Consider the following 24859-nt stretch of genomic DNA (forward strand, 5'->3'; position numbering starts at 1 on the left):
CTCCTCTCCTATTTTTAACTGACAAATCCATTTGTTCTCTAGGCTTTCTTAACTTGTTAATCTCACTCCAAAACTTTTTCTTATTTTCAACAAAATTTGTTGATAACATCCCACCCACTCTCTCATTTGCTCTCTTTTTACATTGCTTCACCACTCTCTTAACCTCTCTCTTTTTCTCCATATACTCTTCCCTCCTTGCATCACTTCTACTTTGTAAAAACTTCTCATATGCTAACTTTTTCTCCCTTACTACTCTCTTTATATCATCATTCCACCAATCGCTCCTCTTCCCTCCTGCACCCACTTTCCTGTAACCACAAACTTCTGCTGAACACTCTAACACTACATTTTTAAACCTACCCCATACCTCTTCGACCCCATTGCCTATGCTCTCATTAGCCCATCTATCCTCCAATAGCTGTTTATATCTTACCCTAACTGCCTCCTCTTTTAGTTTATAAACCTTCACCTCTCTCTATCTTGTATACTTATTTATCCTCTTTTTCTTAAAATATGTATTACCTATAACTAAACCCCTTTCTATACAAAGTTCAATCAAAGGGCTCCCATTATCATTTACACCTGGCACCCCAAACTTACCTACCACACCCTCTCTAAAAGTTTCTCCTACTTAAGCATTCAGGTCCCCTACCACAATTACTCTCTCACTTGGTTCAAAGGCTCCTATACATTCACTTAACATCTCCCAAAATCTCTCTCTCTCCTCTGCATTCCTCTCTTCTCCAGGTGCATACACGCTTATTATGACCCACTTTTCGCATCCAACCTTTACTTTAATCCACATAATTCTTGAATTTACACATTCATATTCTCTTTTCTTCTTCCATAACTGATCATTTAACATTACTGCTACCCCTTCCTTTGCTCTAACTCTCTCAGATACTCCAGATTTAATCCCATTTATTTCCCCCCACTGAAACTCTCCTACCCCCTTCAGCTTTGTTTCGCTTAGGGCCAGGACATCCAACTTCTTTTCATTCATAACATCAGCAATCATCTATTTCTTGTCATCCGCACTACATCCATAAAAATTATACAAATTATACAAATTAAAAAAAAAATGAGGAAAAAAGGTATATCGGCAACACATCTGCAAGTGACAGCGCTTAATGTTGCCGTCAGGTGAGTGACAAGTGCCAATTTTGCTGCCTTATATCTCTAAGTACTGACTCTAGAATTTTTTTTTACATTATTTAAAAAAATGTCCTCTTCATTAAAAAAAAAAAAAAGAATTTTTTATTTTTCAAAATATTCGGAGCGCTGGGCGAGAAGGTAGATCAAATTAAAAAGGGAAAGCAAGAATAATATAAGAGGGGCCTGGAGATGTGACTAATGAACAGAGAAAATGATATTTTAGTGCCAAGTATGTCTGCATTGTTTATTCTGGACCCTATTCTGAAATTGGTTTTTCTTGAATTTTGTGTGAAATTAGCCAAATTACTAATTTCTGATTACTTTATTGGGTAGATGAAATAGGTAACTGGGCAGTTTCTTTTACTTGATTGATAGAATAAATGGAGTACTAGCAAAATACCTAAGAGTTTGGTCAACTAGAACAATGGAATTGGCCCAAAATAGGGCTTGAAGTGGGCAAAATCACCAATGCATACGTTTTCCATCAAATTTTGCACTTTTGGTTTCATTTCCTTCAGGAAAAGATTCTCTATGATGTCATAAGAAAATTTTTTTTTTTAAATTCTTCAACATTGGGAGCAAGTTTGTGAGCAGGGATCTCAACAGTGAAAGGGTATTAAATTTGACTCAAAGAAGGAAAAAAGTAGCTGTAATTTCTTTAATTTCTCTTACCTAAGATTGTTTTGAATTCTGGATGTCACCCACTGAGGCATGGTGACTTAAAGAAATAGAGAAAACATACTCACCATCATTTACTCAATCACTCTCTTGCCAAGTGTCCTGACATTTCAGTTAGAGATGGTGCTCTGAACTGCAATACATATCCTCACCCCTTCAGAGTGCAGGCACTTTACTTCCCATCATCAACACTCAAGTCCAGCTAACCATTTTCCCCTGAATCCCTTCATAAATACTACCTTGTTCACACTTCAACACATCAAGTCAAAACAACCACTTAGTTTTACTCGAATCTAATGTGCTCACACAAGCCTGTTGGATGATCAAGCCCCAATCTTTCTAAACCTACTTTACATCCCTCTCTCCAGCCTTTCCTGGGATGGCTCCTGTCCCTTCTTCCCTTCACTCTAGATTTATATATCCTGGAGCAGCAGCAATAATAAATGATCAATAATGGAAAGAAAAAGAAGGAATATAAATGTATAACATGAAGAATTGTGGATTAAAGTATGGGAGATGTGAAAAGTAGATAATAATAAGTGTTTATAAACCTAGAGAAGAGGAGAGTGAATAATAGACTGGTTATGGGAGGTGTTAACTAAGTTTTTAGGGCATTTTGAGCTAAGATAATAACTGTTATTGGGGACCTAAATGCAAAAGTGGGACAAATTCTAATAGAGGGTATATTAGGTAAGTGTGGAGTCATGGAATGAATGATAACGGGGAGCCACTAATTGAACTATAAAAAGAAAGATTTGGTAATAGGTATTTTAAGAATAGTGAATCTAAAGTATATAAGATATAATATAGGGTGTGAGGATAGCAGCTAGTTTGACTACGTATTAGTAGATAAAAGGTTGACTGGCAGACTTCTGGATGTGCATGTTTTCAGAGTGATGAAATATATACAAGATCATAATTTAGTAGTATCTAGAGTGAATATAAGATATAGATGAGGTACCAGGAAAATGTCATCAGTAACAGAGAAGAAAAAGCTAATACATTAAAAAATGAGATAACATAAAGTATAAACAACTACTGAGAGAAAGATGGGCTTGAGAGGGTACAGATAATGAAAGAGGAGTAGAGGAGGCATGGAGGAAGATTTAAGAGTGCAGTGTTAGTGTGTGCAGCAGAGGTTTGTGGGCATAGGAGGATGGGTGTAAGAAAGAAGAGTGATTGCTGCAATGATGAGGTAAGAGGATGGCAAGAGAGAAAAAGCTGGCACATATGAAGTTTTTGCAATGTTGAAGTGATATACAGAGCAAGAAGAATGGAGAGTACATGAGAGGTTAAGACAGTTGAGGGAGTGTAAAATGAGAGTTAATGAGAGAGTGGAGGTTTCATCAACAAATTTTGTTGAGAATAGAAAAAAGTTCTGGGGTGAAATAAGTATGCTCAGAAAGCCTAGGCAACAAATGAATTCAACAATTAAAAACAAAAGAGGAGAGTCGTTAGATGGGAAGTGAAGGTACTAGGAAAATAAAGAGAATATTTTGAGGAACTGTTGAAAGTTGAAGATAGAGAGACAGTGATTTCTTGAAGCGGCAGGGAGGTATAACACCTCTTAGGAGAGAGGAGGAACCAGATGTGAGTGTTGGGAAAGTAGTTGAGGCAGTGGATAGAATGAAAGGGGGTAAAGCAGCTAGGGTAGATGGATTTAAGATAGAGATGTTAAAAGCAGGTGGGGATATAGTTTTGGAGTGATTGGTGCATTTTATTCAATATATGCATGAAAGGGGGGCAAAGTACAGAGAGCATGCATAGTTCCTTTGTATAAGAAAAAGAGGATAAAAGAGAGAGTAAAAATTATAGAGAAATAAGCTTGTTGAGTATACCAGGTAAAGTGTATGGCAGAGTTATTGTTGAAAGAATTATGAGCAAGACAGACAGTAGGATTGCAAAGGAACAAGGAGGTTTTAGGAAGAGTTGGGAATGAGTAGACTAAGTGCTTGCATTGAAGCACATAATGAACTATGAATAGATAAAGGTAAAGAAATTTCTGTTGCATTTATGAATTTAGAAGATATGTGATAGGGTGGACAGGGGAACAATGTGGAAGATGTTGCAAATGTATGGAAAATGTGGCAGGTTACTTATAGCAGGTTATGGAATTTAACAAAGAGGGAGATTATTTTCCAGTAAAAGTAGGCTCCATGCATGATGTCACCATGGTTATTTAACATATTTGTAAATGGGGTTGTACAAGAAGTGAACACTAGGGTGTTAAGGAGAATGGGACTGAAAGATAGTAAATCAGGTGCAGAGTGGGAGTTGTCACAGTTTCTGTTTATCAATGACATGGTTCTATTGGCAGATTTGGAAGATTAGTTGCAAAGGTTGGTAAAAGAATTTGGGAGGGTATTATTTTTTTTCCAACAAACTGGCCATATCCCACCATGGCAAGGTGACCCAAAAAGAAAAACAAAAGTTTTTCCTTGTAAATTTAGTAATTGTATTACACAGGAGATGGGGTTACTAGCCCCTTGCCCCCAGCATTTTAGTTGCCTCTTATGACACACTTGGCTTACGGAGGAAGAATTCTTTTCCACTTCCCACAGAGATAAGAAATGAAGAACAAGAACTATTAAGAAAATAGAAAAAAAACCAGATGGGTGTGTAAATATATACGAGTGAACATGAATGTGTAGTGTGACCTAAGTAGTAGAAGTAGCATGTTATGAGACAGAAAAAAGACACCGGCAATCCTACCATCATGTAAAACAATTACAGGTATTCATTTTACACTCACTCGCAGAACAGTAGTACCTCCCTGGGTGGCTGGTGTCTACCAATCTAACACCTAGGATTGGGAGGGTATATAAAGGAAATTAAAAGTAAACACGGGAAGAGCAAGGTGATGAGAGAATCTAAAAATATATGTAATGAAAGATTGGATATTAGAATGAAGGGAATATGGAGGAAGTAAATGTGTTCAAATATCTGGCAAGTGGACTTGTCAAAAGATGGTTCTATGAGAGATGACATGAACCATAGAATTGATGAATGAAAAAAGGTGGGAGGGTGCACTGAGGCTTCTGGAAAAAAAAAATTATCCATGGAGGCAAAAAAGGGAATGAAGAAGAATATAGAGGTACCAACACTGATGAATGAATGTGAAACATGGGTTCTGAATGTTGCAGCAAGGATGAGGTTGGAGGCAGTGAGATGTCACATTTGAGGGTAATGTGTAATAAGAAAATTATGCAGAGAATTCAGAAGCTGGAGATTAGGTGTGAAGCCACCAAAAGTATCATTAACCCTTTCAGAGTCCACAAGCCCTCTCAGAGACTTGTTCTCAGGGTCCCCCAAATTTAAAAAAAAATAAAAATTATTTCTTATGAAAAGATAGAGAATCTTTTCCCGATCATAATGACACCAAAAGTATGAAATTTGGTGGAAAACTTATGGAATTATGCTCTCGCGAAGTTAGTGGTCTCGACGATGTTTACGCATCGGCGATTTTGCCCACTTTGAGCCCTATTGTCAGCCAATTCCAGTGTACTAGTCGACAAAAATCATACCTATTTCGCTAGAACTCCATTTTTTCTATCGAATGAGTACAAGAAACCACCCATTTACCAATTTCAACTATCCAATACAGTGGTCAGAATTTAGCAATTTTGCCAATTTCACACAAATTTCAAAAGATGCCAATTTCGGAATAGGGTCCAGAATAAACAAGAATGACATTCCTGGCACTAAAATAAAATTTCCTCTGTTCATTAGTCACGTCCCCACGCCCCTCTTACATTCTTTTGCTTTCCATTTTGAATTTTTATTCTCACAAAAAATAGAAGATTTACTGTTATGCAGACTACTGCATTAGTGTAGAAATGGTATAAATAATATCAGCGCACTTGTGAAAGAATATTAGACTCACCAGTTGACGTGTATTGGATGGTTAGTATGATTTGTTTACTTTTGAACTATGGTAAAAATCGAACATTTCTGCTACTTTGAGCTCAATTTCAAGGTCCTTTCATTGTAAAACCAGTCAAAATCATCTCAATTTCTGTAATATTTCTTCCATTCTATCAAATGAGACCAGGAAAACTAAAATACAACAATAAATACCATACGAAAATACAGTGCAAAGTCGCTGTTTTAATCCAAAAACACAAAGTTTTTTTTTCTCATTACGCACTGTGTGCTGCAGGATTTTTTTTATACTGTGAACACTGACCACATAGACCCATTCTTTCATATGTAAGCCTACCAGCTTTCTTTCACTAGATTTGAAGGCGCTAGAATTTATGAGTACTAGTATGTCAAGGACGTAAGCCGTACTAGTATGGCCGAAACCCTGAAAGGGTTAAGAGTGCTGAGGAGAGGTTGCTGAGATGGTCTGAACATTCAGAGAGACTGGTAAAAAGAGGATGACAACTGGAGTTAAAAAAAGACATCCTACTTGGCATCATTCTCTCTAAATTCTCCAACTAGCTCAACAATCCAACCTAAGCCTCTGAATTATACTTTTGGTAATGCCACACCTACTTATCTCAAAGCTCTGAAATCTCTGCAAACTATTCATACCACATATTGCCCTCAAAGACATCACTACCTCCATCCACCTGGCTGCAATTTTTAAAACCCATGCTTCACACCCATATAACAATGTTGGTACCAATATATATGCTCTGGTACATTAACCTTTTTGCCTTTGTGGAAAAAGATTTTTGTCTTCAGTGATGCCTAAATGTATCACCCACCTTCTCCTCATCAGTTCTAAAGATCACCTCCTCTTTCATAGACCTATTTGCCAATAAGTCAGTTCAAAAGTATATGAATGCATTTACTTCCTCCATCCTCCCTCCAATCTCTCATTGCCTAAATTTATTTGTTACTCTTATGTTCACTTTTAATTTCCTTCTTTTACATACTCTCCCAAATTCAGCCACCAATCTTTGTACCTTTGCACCATTGTGACATCACACATTCCTACCTAAGGCCTACTTTTATCGGAAAATAATTCCCCTCTCCCCTGCATGCTCTAACTTGAGTCTCACTACCCACATAAAAACTATCACTTTTAGCAACCTAATGCCTATTCAATACATATGCAATATCTGCCCCATCCCTTCCATCTATCCACCCTATCATAAGCATTTTCTGAATCCATCATACATAACTGATTTGAATTTAATATACAGAATTAAACACTTTATTTATATAAATTTATTCAGTACAGATAATCCTCTTACTACATGAAATTACATGGAGCAATTCATTATTAACACAACTAAAAAAGTGCAATTAAGATATCCAAGTGAACAAAAAGTCTTGATATAACATGACATAAAACTAAAGAAATAAAAGCTGCCAATGTAAAGTAACACAGACCTAGTGTCTGGGGGGGCACAAACCCAGCTACCATGTTAAAGTATTTTTTATTACTACAAATAATTAACATTACATACCGAACTTGTTGCTACACCTAATAAGCCATCAATGATGTGCATGTATAGATCATCAATTATCTAGCTACCAATTATTCAGCAGCCAATGTAATCATTCAAACTTTGTGATTTATCACTTATATAAAATAGATAACCCTGAACCACATAATTGTCTGATAGCTGAAAACCGAGCACACCCTCCACCGTACTTAATGATAATTAACATTAAAGAACTAGTAACACTAAGTACAACATACCGAGTGAGTGAAGGGAAAGAAGAGCAGTTTAAGCTTCTTCATGACATACTGGGTGTCGACGGCGAAGTAATACTTGACCTGGCTCATGCTGACGTACTTCTCTAGCTTCTTGTCCACATACTCTCGACCCTGGTGAGCTAGAGTCTGGCCATACTGCATGGCCATGCCTGCCACCATGGGGTCCTGCACCAGAAAAAACAATAAACAGCCCTAACATTCCAATCAATGAATTAATTAATATTTTTACAGAGAGAGAGACAGAAAGAGACAGAGACAGGCAGAAAAAGATAAAGAGACAGACAAAGAGAGAGACAGACACAGACAGACAAAGAGAGAGAGGCAGACAAACACACACCCCAGCACAAATACCACCATCACAGCAGCCTCTCATAAAATCCTGCCCTACCACCTTCTGCACCTCAACCCACACCAGCTCCTCCCACTCCCCAGAATACAGTACCGGTAAAGAAGCCGAGGGTATGGTACACCAATGCAGATGGAGTAACAAACATGAGTGAAGTGTGGCATGAATGAATCAGAAGGGCATGATCTTCCTGACTGGCTATCAGATCCTGAAAAAAGACAGAGGGAACAGAAGGGAAAGAGTTGCAGTGCTCATCAAAAACAGAGTTCTGAGATGGAATGAACAGAAGGGAAGCAGATAACTACATAGGAGGCACACTTCAGACCAAGGTTCACAAGGTTTCGATAACTGTGATGTGTAACCCACCACAGAACAGTAAAAGACCGAGACAAAAGTATGATGAGAGCAACAGATTATTATAATTATTATAATCACGAGGGAGCACTAAACTCGTAGGATTATACAGTGCACGTGGGAGGGGGGATGGAAGGTACTCAGGCTCAATTCAGGGAACTGGAGCACAGATCCAATTCTTTAGATCAAGAGCCCCTAAGCAGCATCAAGGAACCTCCCTTGAGGGGTGAGAGCAACAGAAGATACATTAGCTGAGGTGGCCAGAAAGGCCCACATGGGAAGGGCAAAGTTATTTCTCATGGAGGATTTAAACCACAAAGAGATTAACTGAGAAAACCTGCAGCCACACAGGGAACCAGAAACATGGAAAGTTAAGCTGGAGGTGGTACTAGAAAACTTCATGCACCAACAAGACAGGGACACAACCAGAGACGAGAGGATGAGCCAGTAAGGCTGGACCTCATAGTCTTCTCGAGTAGCTCCAACATCAAGGATATTATATGTGAAAGGCCCCTCGGTGCTAGTGACCAATTGGTCCTGAGCTCTGAATACCTTCTAAAGTTAACGATGGAGAATGCAGTAGTATAGGGAAACTATACAGGCATGAGGCAATTCCTGTATGAAGTGCGATGAGGAAGAGGACTAGAGGGGAAGACTGTACACAAAATGATGGAACACATGACCACAAAGTGTAGGGAGGCAGAGAAGTTCATACCAAGGGGTACCAGAAACAATAGCAAGACCAGAGTGAGCCCATGGTTTAACAAGAGGTGTAGTGAGGCCAAAGTAAACTGTGCTTGAGCATGGAAAAAGTATAAAAGGCAAAGAACTTACGAAAATAAGGAGTTGAATCTTAGAGTCAGAAACAAACATACAATAGGGCCCCACTTATACGGAACGTAAGGTTCCAGGCTACCGCCACAAAGCAGAATGCTATCTTTTTCCACTTATAAATGCATATAAATGCCAGATAACAAGTTTACACTAACATATATTAAGTTAGCAACAGAATCAGGAATTAAAAAACCATAAAAAAGTAAAATACAAACACAGTACACTCATTATTTGCCTCAAAATATTTGTAGTCTTAATGTAGGGCAAAAGCTAAGTAGTATTTACTGTAAGAAGTCAGGTGTGCTAGGTATGGTAGCCCTCCTGGCCACCCCACCCACACATAATATACCACAACGCTTAAAGTGCCTTAGAGTGATAAAATGCATATACAGTACACTCATTACTTACCTTAAAATATTTCTAGTCTTAATGGTCGTAATGTAGGGCGAGAGGTGAAAAATATTTATTTGTAGAGAGAACGAGTAAGACGACAGAGCCGCAGAGTACTTATGTAAACAAACACGTCCGGTTATGGTTGATACACGTTCATACGAACACCTTACATTGTGTATAAGTTGTCTCCACAGTGGTACAGTAGAATAAATAAAGACCAACACTTCCACTCTCATGTAACATCATTTTTAGAAGGAATGATGCTCTGACAAATGATTATTATTATTATTATTATTATTATTATTATTATTATTATTATTATTATTATCATTATTGCAAATTATTATTATTACAAGGTATTACTACTATTATTATAATCATAATAAAACAGAAGCACTAGATGCACAAGGGTCATGAATAGCTACAGATAGAGTGAAGGCATACGAAAGGAATATTATTCTACAGTTAAGTAACTGGTGTTTGACTAAAGAAAATGTAATTCTTCCGACATTCCTACAAACCGCTTGGTAAACAAATCTCATATTTATATCAATTTTTATACTGTGGGTGTGTGTATCATGTTTATATGTTACCTAGCATGTTTATTATATAATTCTGAAAAAATATCATAGATGGATTAATGGAAATGTCTATATTAACGTAATATACGACATTTAATACACCCAAGAGATTATATGGTGTCAGTAGAGAGACTCTTAGTGATTTTAATGTGTACCTGCATGCCAACACAGTGTGTAAGTATATTTAGGCACAGGTACACGTGTATAATTATAATAGTATACATAAAATACGCAATAACTTTAAAACACTAGAAATTTTGGAAAATTTCCAGACATAATAGAGAGATGTGCTCATGGAGAATATAAACATACTGGGTGGGGCGCACTGTATTACAAAGACAGCTCACCATATAGCAAGTTTTGGTCATAATTTGAAATTGCTGTATTAGCAGAACACCGTAAGGCAAAATGCCGTAAAGTGGGGCCCTACTGTACGTGGATAAGGAGGGAGGCCCAGGGGCAATATGAGAATGACATAGCATCAAGAGCCAAATCTGACCCAAAGTTGCTATATAGCCACATCAGGAGGAAAACAACAGTCAAGGGACCAGGTAATCAGGCTGAGGAAGGAAGGAAGAAGGGGAGCTTACGAGGAATGACCAAGAGGTATGTGAAGAGCTGAGCACGAGGTTGAGGAAGGTATTCTCAGAGACAGAAAGGCTTCCAGCAAACTGAGGTAGAAGAGTACACCAGCAAGTGCTGGAGGAGGGAAAGAAACTGCTATGTGAATTAGATACCTCAAAGGCAGTTGGCAGAGAACATCTCTCCAAGAGTCCTGAGAGAGGGAGCAGAGGTGCTCTGTGTGCCACTAGCAACAATCTTCAACAAATCTATCAAAACAGGGCAACTGCCTGAAGTGTGGAAGACAGCAAATGTAGTCTCAGTTTTTAACCCTTTCAGGGTCCATCCCGTAGATCTACGGCTTTTCGGTGAGTGTCCAAACCGTAGATCTACGCCAAAATTCTAGCGCCGTCAAATTTAGCGCGAAAGCGCTCATAGGCCTACATGTGAGAGAATGGGTCTGCGCCGTGGGTGTGCGCCGTAAACAAAAAATCTAGGCGCCTGCATAGCATTGTGGGAACACCGGCTCATTCACCCTTGTTCACCATGCCTCGTCGCAAGTCAGCTCTCACTCCCCGGAAAATTGGGACTCTCCTCTTCCTGTCTGATAGTTCTGACACTGATGGAAGTGGAAATGAAGACGAATTCTACGGCTTTGATAAGTTAGTGACCGAAAATAATGACCAGGATATCGATAATAGTGAAGAAAACCCCGAAGATCCTCGACCTTCTACCTCTGGTGTGGGCACTCGTGACTCACGGTCGGGTGTTCCTAAACGTAAGAGAAAACTAATATTTTCCCGTGGCCAGGCCTCTGACTTCAGTAATGACGATGATTCTGACGTGGATTGTGATTTGATTGCGCTCGACGATCATTCGAGTAGTGATAGTGAGGAAACATATTCACCAGTGAAGCGTCGGTATATTCGCTGCCGCATGCGCTCGGGTAGTGTACCCTATGCTGTGCCCAGGGGACAGAGTACATCCCGGAGTACATCCCGGAGTACATCCCGTGGCCCTACACCCGTTTTAGGTAGTGATAGTGAGGATGATGTGGCTACACTTGGCATGGATGGGCCACAGGCATCAGTGGATAGTGTTAGTGGTGCTGGTGGTGGTAGTGGCACCGCCATGCGTGACTCACTGTGCCACGCGGGGACCCACGCTGCTGACTCGTCAGTTCAAGGACAAAGCGGAGCGTCAGCCACCAGCCCGCCACAACCACAACCACCCGTACAACCAGCCTATGATGTCCAGTATCCACCAGCAAACCGTATCTGGGATTGGCAGCAAAATCCCAATTTTGTTCCCAGCCCTCACCACTTTGATGACTCTCAAAGTGGAATTCTACCTACCTGTCCCCTTGGAACCACGGCCAATGAACTGGAATTCTTTGAATTATTCTTTGACCAGCCATTGATGGAAATTATTACCAGGGAAAGTAATAAGTATTTTCAGTACACCATGGCAAATACGATCTTATCACCACAGTCAAGACTACACAGGTGGAAAGAGACGACTGTTGCAGAAATGTATCTGCTTTTTGCAACAATAATGCTTATGCCTCACGTCTATAAGCATAATATAAAAGCATACTGGTCCACAGATCGGCTAATTTGTACCCCATCCTTCAGTGAAATAATACCAGTGAACAGGTTTATCTTACTGTTACGTATGCTGCACTTCTCTGACAAAACCAGGCCTGACAGAAGTGACAGGTTATACAAGATTAGAAATGTTTTCATGTATCTCAAACAAAAGTTCAGGATATACTTTTATCCATTCAAGAATCTTGTAATTGACGAGTCTTTGATTTTGTTCAAAGGTAGACTGTCATTCAAGCAGCATATACCGAGCAAGAGGAACCGCTTTGGTATAAAATTGTTTGTACTCTGTGATTGTGACAGTGGCCTGGTGTTGGATATTGTTGTATACACGGGTAGTAAAACATTGAAAGATACCAAGATGTTATTGGGTATCTCAGGTGACGTAGTGAGAAACATGATGGCACCTTATCTTGGTAAGGGCCATACATTATATACCGATAACTGGTACACAAGCCCATTACTCAGTGATTTCATGCGAGTGAACAAGACAGATGTGTGTGGCACAGTGCGTTCTAATCGTAAACATATGCCCAGGCTCAATGCAGGTGTTCGTGGTGATGACGTGCAGGTGTTTACTGCCAATGACATCATGGCATTATGGTGGCATGACAAACGAGATGTCACATTGTTGACAACCATTCACCGTAATGAAATGCAAGACAGTGGCAAAGTTGATCGAGTGACTAATGAACGTATTCGAAAACCAGTGTCAGTGATTGATTATACACAAAACATGCGCTTGGTTGACAAGTGTGACATGCAGATTGGTTTTGTTGACTGTGTTCGTAAGAGTTACAAGTGGTACATGAAACTTTTCTTCCATCTCATGGACATTTCAATGCTGAATGCATATAATATGTACCAAATAAAGACTGGTAACAGACCACCGTATGGTGAATTTTGTTTGTCTGTTGTCAGACAACTCATAATGAAGTACCAGGTAACAACACCTGCAATACAACATGGTCCTCAAATTCATCACAATATACCCAAGCGTTTGAGGAGAGAAGGTGATCATTTCATAATACAGCTTCCTTCAACTCAAAAGAAATTTGCTCAGAAGAGATGCATTGTCTGTGCACAAACAAAACGACGGCAACAAAGACGCAAAGACACTCAGTTTATGTGTGAGGAATGTAAGGTGCCTCTGTGCATGGTGCCTTGTTTCAAGGAGTTCCACAAGCTCCAGCAGTTCTAAAACCATGTCCAGTGATTGTAAATATATGATAGAACATTAGTATTATACAATATTTGTGCATGTTTATTGTAATAAACAACAGTGGTAAACAATAATATGATAATAACTTTAGTGCGGTTATTGTGTTCAATACAGTGAGTATATATATATCAATTATATACAGTATTGGTCTCTCAGGCCCCAAATGTTAGTAGGAATAGAAAAAAATTGGAAAAGAAAAGAAAAAACAACTAAAACAACAAAATAATATAATACGCGTATGTGGAATTCGTCGATGTTGCCACCACCACATCATTTTCTATAAACTTCTTGGCACTGTATCTCGGTAAGTACTGATCAGATTCTAATTTTTTTTGTTTTATTACCTTCACAAAAATATGCTCTTTAATTCTGTAAGAAAAAATAATTTTTTTTTTTTCAAAATTTCTTGGACACTGGTGCGTGACTTCAGATTTTGGCCTTGGACCCTGAAAGTGTTAAGAAAGGAGATAGACTTCCAGCAAGCATGCGTGAGCATGTTAGATAGGAGTGAATGGAGACGAATGGTACTTGGGACCTGACGATCTGATGGAGTGTGAGCAGGGTAATATTTAGTGAAGGGATTCAGGGAAACCGGTTATTTTCATATAGTCGGACTTGAGTCCTGGAAATGGGAAGTACAATGCCTGCACTTTAAAGGAGGGGTTTGGGATATTGGCAGTTTGGAGGGATATGTTGTGTATCTTTATATGTGTATGCTTCTAGACTGTTGTATTCTGAGCACCTCTGCAAAACCAGTGATAATGTGCGAGTGTGGTGAAAGTGTTGAATGATGATGAAAGTATTTTCTTTTTGGGGATTTTCTTTCTTTTTTGGGTCACCCTGCCTCGGTGGGAGACGGCCGACTTGTTGAAAAAAAAAAAAAAAAAAAAAAAGATAGACGGGTAACATTAAACTACAGATCAGTGTTGCTGAGACATGTATAGTATGTCAAGTCATGGAGAAAATTATCAAGAGAAGAGTGGTTGAGCACCTAGAAAGGTATTGGCTCATGCATGAAAACCAGCAAAGATTCAGGGATGGGAAATCCTGTATCACAAAACCTACTGGAATTCCATGAACAGGTAACAGAAGATAGGACTGAGAGAGATAGATAGACTGCATTTTGACAAAGTACCGCACAAGAGACTAGTACAAAAGCTAGAGCAGGCAGGAATAGCAATAAAGTGACTGCAATGGATCAGGGAATACCTGACAGGAAGGAAACAAGTGGTGGTACGTGACGAGGTGTCGGAGTGGGCACATGTGTTGACTGGGGTTCCACAAGGGTCAGTCCTAGGGCCAGTGCTGTTTCTTATGTGTGTGAATGACATGATGGAAGGGAGAGATTCAGAGGCATCCCTGTTCGCAGATGACACGAAACTAATGAGAATACCAGTGGACGAGGATCAGAAAAGACTACAAGGGATATGGACAGGCTATAAGCCTGGTCTAACAAATGGCTACTAGAGTTTAACCCCAACAAATGCAAAGTTATGAAGCTTAGGAAGGAACAAAGAAAACTGCAGATGACTTAAGAAATCGTAATGACACGATTGCAAACAAACCATACCCCCGGCCGGGATTGAACCCGCGGTCATAGAGTCTCAAAACTCCAGCCCAGCTCCAAATAACTGCTGCAGCATATGGATGCCTGGCAAACCTAAGAATAGCATTTCAACATCCAAGTAAGGAGTCACTCACAACGCTGTACACCATGAACATCAGGTTCCATACTGGACTGCATACTCCAGTGGAGTATGCAGTCCAGTATGGAACCCAGAAATTAGACAAAGTGCAAAAGTTTGTATGTCTTATGAGAAGAGTTTAAGAGAACTCAACCCAACGACACTGGAGGACAGGAGGGATACAGAAGAACATGATAATGATGTATAAAATACTGAGAGGAATTGACAAGGTGAACAGGGACATAATGTTTCAGAGATGGGATACAGGAACAAGGGGACACAACTGAAAGTTGAAAACTCAGACGAGTTACAGGGATGTCAAGAAGTATTTCTACAGTCTTAGAGTTGTCTGGAAGTGGAACAATCTGGAGAATGAAACAGTAGAGGCAGGATCCATACACATTAAGAAGAGGTATAATAAGGCTCTTGGAACCGAGAGAATGGACATAGCAGTAACCAGCAGCAGCTTTGCTGAAATAACAGATGTGTCCAGGCCAGGTTCAAGCGAGAGATGAGTCGTCTTGCTATTCTGTCTAAGAAATCACAGATAAGGAATGGGGGAAGGCAATCCAAGAAAGTGGAGCATACTCAATGTGTGAGTGCACTTGTGCCCATAGATTTCAAAAAAGAAATGACTAACATGCCCACTTAGCACCTGAACCAGATTCATGGAATGCTCTATTTATAAATAAGTGCAAAGTACCACTTGCACAAGCCCTCAGTATTCTTTGGAGAAAAAGCCTAGATCTGGATGAAATACCGATGACCTTAATGAGTGTAGACATACCTCCTTTGCATAAGGAAGGTAGTAGAGCACTACCTAAAAACTACAGACCTGTCGCCCTAACTTCTCACATCATAAAAATCTTCGAAACAGTGATGAGACAGCAGATTATAAATTTCATGGACCAGCACAACCAGCATAACCCAAACCAGCATGGCTTTAGAGCAGGACAATCATGTCTGTCACAGATGCTGAACCACTATGACAGAATTACAGAGGCATTGGAAGACAACCAAAATGCAGATGTGATTTACACACATTTTGCAAAGACGAATCATGGAGTGATAGCACACAAAATGAGGGCCATAGGCATTACGGGGAAAGTAGGCAGATGGATTTTTTAATTCCTATAAACAGAGCAAAACCCAGCATCAGCAAGGTAAAAAGCTCAGTCCTTCAAGGCACCATCCTGGTACCTCTGCTGTTTCTCATCCTCACAGCAGACATACATAAAAACATCTGTCACAGTTCTGTATCATCATTTGCAGACGACACTAAAATAGGCATGAAAGTCACTACGGTAGAAGACATGGAAAAATTACAGAAAGACATAAGCAGGGTTTTCCAGTGGGCAATGGAGAACAACATGACATTCAATGGTGATAAGTTCCAGCTGCTTAGGTATGGAAAGAATGAAGAACTCAAAAGGAACACTGTATACAAAACTAAAGAGGATCACCAAATGGAATGAAGGGCACATTCAAGACATGGGAATAATTATGTCAGCTAACCTTTCTTTCAAAGAACATAATAAGACACAGATCACGACAGCCAGGAGGATGATGGGGTGGGTATTGAGAACTTTCAAAACAAGAGAAATAATGCCAATGGTAACACTCTTCAAATCACTAGTCCTCATTCATTTGGAATACTGCTCATTACTAATGGCCCCATTCAAAGCTGGAGAAATATCAGAGCTGGAACAAATACAGAGATTGTTATGGCACACAGAGCCAGTGCAGCACTTAAAGGACTGGGAATACCTTAAAGTCTTGAAAATGTACTCACTGGAGCAGAGAGAGAGATACATGATAATTTGTACCTGGAAAGTACTTGAGGGCCTGGTCCCAAATCTGCACATTGTCATAACACAGTATAGTGATAGAGATGGGAGGAAATTAAAAATAAGCAAGTGAGGAGCAGGGGTGCGATGGAAACAATAAGGGAACACTGTATCAACGTTCGTGTCCCCCCCAGACAACATCTTACCAGAATATATCAGAAACACGGCTGGATCAAGAGGAAACTGGACAAGTATCTTCACCAAGTGCCCACTCAACCAGGCTGTGATGGATATGTGGGGCAGCGGGCCTCCAGCAGCAACAGCCTGGTTGACCAGGTAAGCCTGGCCCATGGCTGGGCTCCAAGAGTAGAGAGAGACTCTCAAAATTCATCAAAGGCATATCAAAGGTTGTACAGAATCTTGCAACCTCTACTGTCGAGCAGATGTGAGACACATCTAAGTGCTGTGAGCTTTCTGGCCACTTTTTTTTTTTTCCTTGCAAGATTTACAATGTGCTTCTTCATAGCCAGTTTGAAATCAAATTTCACCCCAAGGATATCAATGTCATCCCTGGGTACCAACACACTCCCATTCATTCTTACCACTGCTCCAGCATCATCATCATGGAGCCTGGAGACCATCATCATTTCTATTTTCTTAAGAGCAAATGTTACCTGCCATCATTTCCCCAGACTGATACAGCTGTAAGCTGATGATTGATTTAACTTAGAGCAGCTGGCATTTCTTCCCTTGGATAAGTAACTGTCAGGGTATAGTCATCTGCATATGCATGGGGCTCTGAGATGAGCTGAAAGAGGCCACTGAAATAGGCATTCCATAACAATAGCTGAAGTACACTTCCTTGTGAACCACTTGCACCAATAGTGCGCCTTTTTTATTTTGTTCCACTGAGACCTATGCATAAAGATAATCATTAGGAGGCATAGTGCACAGCCAGCAACTCCTGGTACTTGCAGTTTTGCCAAGAGTCCCTGGTGCCATATTTGGCTGACACTAGTAATGTTCAGTGCTACTACATAGCTAACCTTGTATTCATCCAGTGACTGGTGCCACCAGCAATGTTCAGTGCTACTATACAGCTGACCTTGGATTCATCCAGTGACTGGTGCCACATAGTGGAGAGGTTTAACAGATCAGATCAGATTCTGAGGAATAATTTCATCAGGTGAAAAACCTTGTCAGTCATTGACCAAGGACCACCAGGTTTTGGGGCCTACTATACCTGATGGCACCTTTTTGTGTGTCAGCCTCCCATCTAGATATGGCCCACTTTTGGACTTCTTCCATTTGTCAAAAGGAATGTATGTGCAGGTTCCTGTTGTAGATAGTGAGATGCATCTTATGCCTTCTTCAAGCCTTGTGCTTAGCAGTAGCACCCTCTTGATAATGAAAGCTGAACCAAGGCTGATCTGAAACCTTTGTTGCATACTACCAATGATGGATGTGGAGATCAAGAATCTGTTTAGTGAAGGCATTAGCTTGGCTGGTTGTCAACAGCTGATACCTTGGAAAAGAGCATTCCAATCAAAGGTGGCAAGCTCAGAGCAAAGGGCCAGCCAGATTCTTCACCTCATTCTGTTGGAATCTTCAGTGTTGTAAAGACAGCCTTGTGGCCAGTTGATCCAATATAGCCAAGGGGTTGGCATGTGACTATGCCTTCAGACAGATCGCTCACAACTGGGTCGAGAGAGAGGAGTAAGTAGGGAAATCGACAAAGTTCCTCATGTCAAACACTGAAAGATCATCAAAATCCCTCTGAATAAGATGTAGGTTGAGGTCATCAACAATCACAGTGGAACCTCAACTTACGAGTGCCCCAACATAAAAGTGTTTCAAGATACAAGCCGTCGCTCAATCGAATTTTTGTTCCAAGTTACGAGCCAAATTCCGAGTTACAAGCAAGCTTCCCCCTCAAGGTAGGTTCCTTGGCGCTGGTGAGGGACTTTTGATCTAGGGAATTGAATCTGTGCTCCAGTTCCCTAAATTAAGCCTGAATACCTTTCATTCCCTCCCCCCACAGGCGCTGTATAATCCTACAGGTTTGCGCTTCCCGATTATAACAATAATAATAATAATAATAATAATGAGTGAGCATCAGAGCATAGTTGGCGCAGCTAATGCCACAACATTCGCTCGTGTTTTGCTTGCGTTTTGTGCAGTTATTTTGCCAAATTTCTTTTTTCTAACTATGGGTCCGAAGAAAGTATATGCAAAGAACAGTGCTGAGAAGAAAGAGGATGATATCCATGGAATTAAAACATGAAATCATAGATAAACACAAGCGAGGTGTGCGGGTTGTGGACTTGGCCAGACAATACCAGCATAGTACTTCTACGAAGGAGTCGATAAAGTATATAGCGCCAACCAACGGCGTTACAATAATTGTAGCAGTTAACTTCATCGATTAAGAGTGTAGCAAGTAAGTTAAGCAATTAACCATTTCAGGGTTGGTGCTGTACTAGTACGGCTTGCTCGCCAGGGTTGGTGCCATACTAGTACGCATAAATTCTAGCACCTTCAAATCTAGTGAGAGAAAGCTGGTAGGCCTACATGTGAAAGAATTGGTCTATGTGGTCAGTGTGCACAGTATAAAAAGAAATCCTGCAGCACAGAGTGCATAATAGGAAAAAAAAAAACTCCGACAGTGTTTTTGGTTTAAAACAGCGACTTTGCAGTGTATTTTCGTATGCTATTTATGGTTGTATTCCAGTTTTCCTGGTCTCATTTTATAGAATGGAAGGCATATTATGGAAATTGAGATGAATTTGATTGGTTTCACAATGAAAAGTACCTTGAAATTGAGCTCAAATTATCAGAAATGTTCAATTTTTGCCAAAGTTCAAAAGTAAACAAGACATGCCATGCGTTCAATACACGTCAACTGGTGAGTCTAATATTCTTTCACAAGTGCGCTGATATTATTTATACCATTTCTACAGTAATGCAGTAGTCTGCATAACAGGAAATCTTCTATTTTTTGTGAGAGTTAAAAATTCAAAGTGGAAAGCAAAAGAAATATAACAGAGGCCTGGGGACATGACTAATGAACAGAGGAAATGTTATTGTAGTGCCAGGAATGTCTGTCTTGTTTATTCTGGACCCTATTTAGAAAGTGGCATCTTTTGAAATTTGTGTGAAATTGGCAAAATTGCCAATTTCTGACCACTTTATTGGATAGTTGAAATTGGTAAATGGGTGGTTTCTTGTACTCATTCGATAGAAAAAATGGAGTTCTAGCAAAATAGTTATGATTTTTGTCAACTGGTACATTGGAATTGGCCGAAAATAGGGCTCAAAATGGGCGAAATCACCGATGCGTAAACATCATCCAGATTGCTAGCTTCGCGAGAGCATAATTCCGTAAGTTTTCCATCAAATTTCATACTTTTGGTGTCATTATGATTGGGAAAAGATTCTCTATCATTCCATAAGAATTTTTTTTTTTTTTCGAAAAATTTCCGACCCTGAGAACAAGTTTGGGAGAGGGCCTACCGACCCTGAAAGGGTTAAGCAATAGAAAAAGGATGAAACAAAAGAAACTCCTCCAATGATGTTGTTGTTGTTGTCTTGTTGGGGTTTATAGGGCCACTGAAAGCATATGCCACTCTGTTTATCTTTTCCACCCTCAACCTCCGCCAACATCTCTCCAAGGTAAATAGTTGACCCTCGTTTTTTGTAATTAATCCATTCCAGAGAGTGTGACTAATGGTGAAATTGACGATTTGCAAAACCATTTTCTCCATAAGAAATAATGTAGACACCCAAAAGTATTAAAACAAAATAATTTTTTTACATGAAATATAGATGTACATACACAGAAAACAATGAGCCATGAAGAATAAAACAATAATAACATAACACTTACCTTTATTGAAGATTCTTCTTAGTGTATGGAAGACGGGAGGAGGGGAGAGGATGGAGGAATTACTGTTTGGAAGGGAAATCCCCTTCCATAAAGATTTCAGGTACCAAGTCCTTTTCCAGAGTTACTTCCCTTCTTTGTTTTTTAATGTCACTAGGACAAGCATTGCATACCTGTGGCACTAAATAATCTGTCCAAAGAGCTCTGTTTTAAAATTTCCCTAAAATGGGACAAGACATTATCATTGTACATGTTGCCAACAAGGCTTGCAACAGCTTTGTTAGGGTGATGTTCCTCCATAAAACTTTCCATCCTACTCCACATTGCACAAATCTCCATCACTACCACCATCACAACCACTACCACCCTCTACCACCATCACAACCACTACCACCCTCTACCACCATCACAACCACTATCACCCTCTACCACCATCACAACTACCACCCTCTACCACCATCACAACTACTACCACCCTCTACCACCATCACAGGAAATGTAAACACATATGCAGTATAATGTGATCCTTTATTGACAACGTTTTGCCCACACAGTGAGCTTTTTCAAGTCACAAACAGATCTACCTGGGGTGGAAGATACGCGAGTATTTATAGTCAGGTTCAGAATGCTGGGTCAGGTGGAGAATGCTGCGATGATTTCAGGATTCTTCGGTATTGAGTGTTGTCTTCTCTGGCGATAAGTCTTGAGTTTCTGTAGTTTATTAAATGGTTGTGTGAATTACAGAAACTCAAGACTTATCGCCCGAGAAGACAACACTCAATACCGAAGAACCCTGGAATCATCACTTATCTCTATATCCAACAACTTCAACCAGAACAATGGCTTCTATAACATAGCTGAACCACTTGGCAAGAAACTTCTTCATCGCTATCCCACATAAGAACAAAGGAATGGAGGAACACTGCAGAAGGTCTACTCACATACTTATCCAAACTACCTTCCAAGCTACCCAAGATTTTAGACTCTAAAACACCACTCAGTAGATCATCACATGCAGCATTCTCCACCTGACCCAGCATTCTGAACCTGACTATAAATACCTGCATACCTTCCACCCCAGGTAGATCTGTTTGTGACTTGATAAAGCCCACTGTGTGGGCAAAACACTGTCAATAAAGGATCACATTATACTGCATATGTGTTTATATTTCCATTGTGTCGGTATTTCATACCATTTATTTCCACCACCATCACAACCACTACCACCCTCTACCATCATCACTACCACCATCACAACCACTACCTCCCTCTACCACCATCACAACCACTACCACCTTCTACCACCAACACAACCACTACCACCCTCTATCATCACTACCACCATCACAACCACTACCACCCTCTACCACTATCAGTATCACCACCACTTTCGTATCTATCTACAATCTTTTCCTTTAATTCTATTGTGTTTGTCACCTTCTTTACCAGAGGGCTGGCACTAACTTTCTTTGGGCCCATGATGGGTTATTTATCAGTTGCAAGTACTAAAAAGAACGGAATATTACGAAATGTATCGTATGAACGCATGGGATCGTGTTCACTCGCTGATAAACAATGACACACTGACTGTGAATGGTGTGTGGAGCCGCTAGGGGCCGCTCGTACGCGTCTGGGACGAACAACTATTTGCGAGTCAAACAACGATTCGCGAGTCAATATTTTGATGAAAAAAGTTACGATTTGCGAAAATTACGAATTCCGATGATTACGAAAAACGAGGGTCCACTGCATGTACATACACTTTATAAAAATCAGTTTATATTTTTACATTCTCTATTATGTTTTTATACAATATTTCTTATTTATAATTAGATTGTTTCAGTGTTTTCCTTATGAAACTAGTGATCTAGTGCAGTAAGCCTCACAAACACTCCATTTTCTCTTATAATAAGACCTCAGAAGGGGAAGCATGGGAAAACATGGTCAGAGCAGATGTGGCAACCACCACTTGTCACATAATGACATATTTTATTCATTCTAGAGTATATATCATGTTTCTATGTTATTTATATTGTTTATTATGTCATATTAGATAATTGTGATGGATAAATAAGCCGAAGAGTTAATATTAGTATTATACTGAATTATTTTGTCCTGCCTCCTGAGAGCAAAAATTCCACTGGAACAGATTATCAGCATTTCAATTAATTAAAATGAGGAAAATTGATATGATATACGAGCAAATTGAGTTATGAGCTAGGTCACGGAACAGATTAAACTCACAAGTTGAGGTTCCATTGTATAATATGGCATTTATGTTGAATCAAAAGGATGTCCATATTTTCTATCAGGACGTTGATGGTCTGCACGCTGCCTCTGAGGTCTGTCCATTGCATACACTAGTAGAGAGGTACTAGTGTTTATGCATAGCTTAAAGAACATTACCAGGTAATTAGGGATGGCAACACTGCTAAACTGAGCATGTACACTTTTAGAAAAGCACATGACAATGCCTCCTCCTCGTCTTTGCCTGTCTCTTCTCATCCATGAGGTGTAAGCAGGAATTCTAGCAAAATTTTCTGGAGTTTTGTCATCCAAAAATGTCTGAACAATGGCTATCAATGTCGTTATGTTGAGTGTTCGTAAAACTGTATGTGAGCTCCCCAGCACTGATAATGAAGCCTCTAACGCTGGCCAACAGGATGCTCATACACTGGCTCCTTATGATTGTGTTTAGCTTGAGTTGACAGGTAGGACACTGGGGCAGTCACTGGGACGTAGCTCTATGGTCTAGTGTAAGGCACAAAACTACCTGCTGAGTTGAGACAGGAGTAGACAGGTGGGTGACATATGAGTGTATTCACCAGTTCTGAGATCCTGCTGGTTTGTCCCGGAGCAAATCTCTAAAAAACTGGTGATCCTGTCTGTCAGCTTTTTTTTTTTTTTTTTTTTATAACAGTGGTCTTCCTGATGTTCCTTCTTGTGGCATTAATTGCACCTGGTATCTTGGAGGAAGCTGTTAGTAGTGTAAGCCCTCTGGTGACATCAGGAGCACTGTCTAAATGCCTGGGAAGGTAGTCTCCTATTTCCTGCTTCTCTTGTGTTTCACTGCTAATTCAACTATTGAAGCCACAATGAAAAACTCACTAACAAAGCCACAGTGAAAAACTCAGTAATAAGATCAAAGTGGAAAACTTAAGAAAAATGAAAGGAATCTGCAAAGCCCTTCATTAAAAACCTTTTATAACACAATTAAACAGATTATGATGCAAATGAATACCAGGATCAACTGTAAACATAAAAGTAATCAAAAAGAATTAACATGAGGACATACCTGGAAGATCTGAGCACCTGGTACACCTCTGGTATACGCTCCAAAAGAGTCAGATGTTCCCTGGTCTGCTTGCCCAGGTGGTGGATATCCATAATTCATGTTGCCATATCCTGTCAATTATTATAAGTACAGTATACAGAAGCACTAAACCTGTAAGGATTATAGGTTTAGTGCTTCTGTATACTGCACTGTAAGGATTATACAGGTAAATACTGTTATATGAATAAGAGTCTGGAATAACTCCAAGTGGTCATACAACAACTGGGGAATAGGTGGTGATCAGGTTTGATCCAAGGAAGGGAAGGATAGCTCTAATTTCTTGAATTAAGAACTTAAAAGTGCTCTTCCCTTTGAAGGATCAACAGGCTACTATAGAATACTAACATTTAAAGAACTACAGTAGGGCCCCGCTTTACGGTATTCTGTTTTTTAGCATTCTGCTAATTCAATGGATTTCAATATCCATTGTTCATTATGTTCTTCGTTTGTTCACCTTTTCAGTGTTTTTCAGCCTGACATGCTCAACAGCTGCAACAGAGGTCATCCAGCACTATTTTGTCATTAATACACTGTTTACAGCATTTTTGTGCTCTGAGAGTGTTAACCTGTTATCAGGCTTTTATATGCAAGGGTAGAAACATTGGGCATGTTTCTTTACACCAGTTGTCTATGTTCCCCATCAGTAAAATAAGTACTTGGGTGTTAGTCAATTGATGTGGGTCGCATCCTGGGACAAAACTGACCTGATTTGCCCGAAATGCTCTGCATAACAAGCGGCTTTCTATATTGATGTCAGCTAGGCCTGTA

At 39.8% G+C, this 24859-nt stretch overlaps 1 protein-coding gene across 3 annotated transcripts in view; it reads right to left on the reverse strand.

Moving 5' to 3' along the window:
- Positions 1-7489: 7489 nt before the first annotated feature.
- The window catches only part of Yif1 (Yip1d-interacting factor 1), a gene marked incomplete at its 3' end in the record, with an annotated part of 39363 nt that continues 21993 nt past the window's right edge, over positions 7490-24859 (reverse strand). For all 3 annotated transcript variants that reach the window (XM_070101337.1, XM_070101336.1, XM_070101335.1), the window contains 2 exon segments: positions 7490-7672; positions 24053-24162. In XM_070101337.1, the coding sequence (XP_069957438.1) occupies positions 7490-7672; positions 24053-24162 (293 nt within the window).

This window comes from Cherax quadricarinatus, chromosome 76, assembly GCF_038502225.1.
Source record: "Cherax quadricarinatus isolate ZL_2023a chromosome 76, ASM3850222v1, whole genome shotgun sequence".
In the NCBI taxonomy this organism is placed as follows: Eukaryota; Metazoa; Arthropoda; class Malacostraca; order Decapoda; family Parastacidae; genus Cherax; species Cherax quadricarinatus.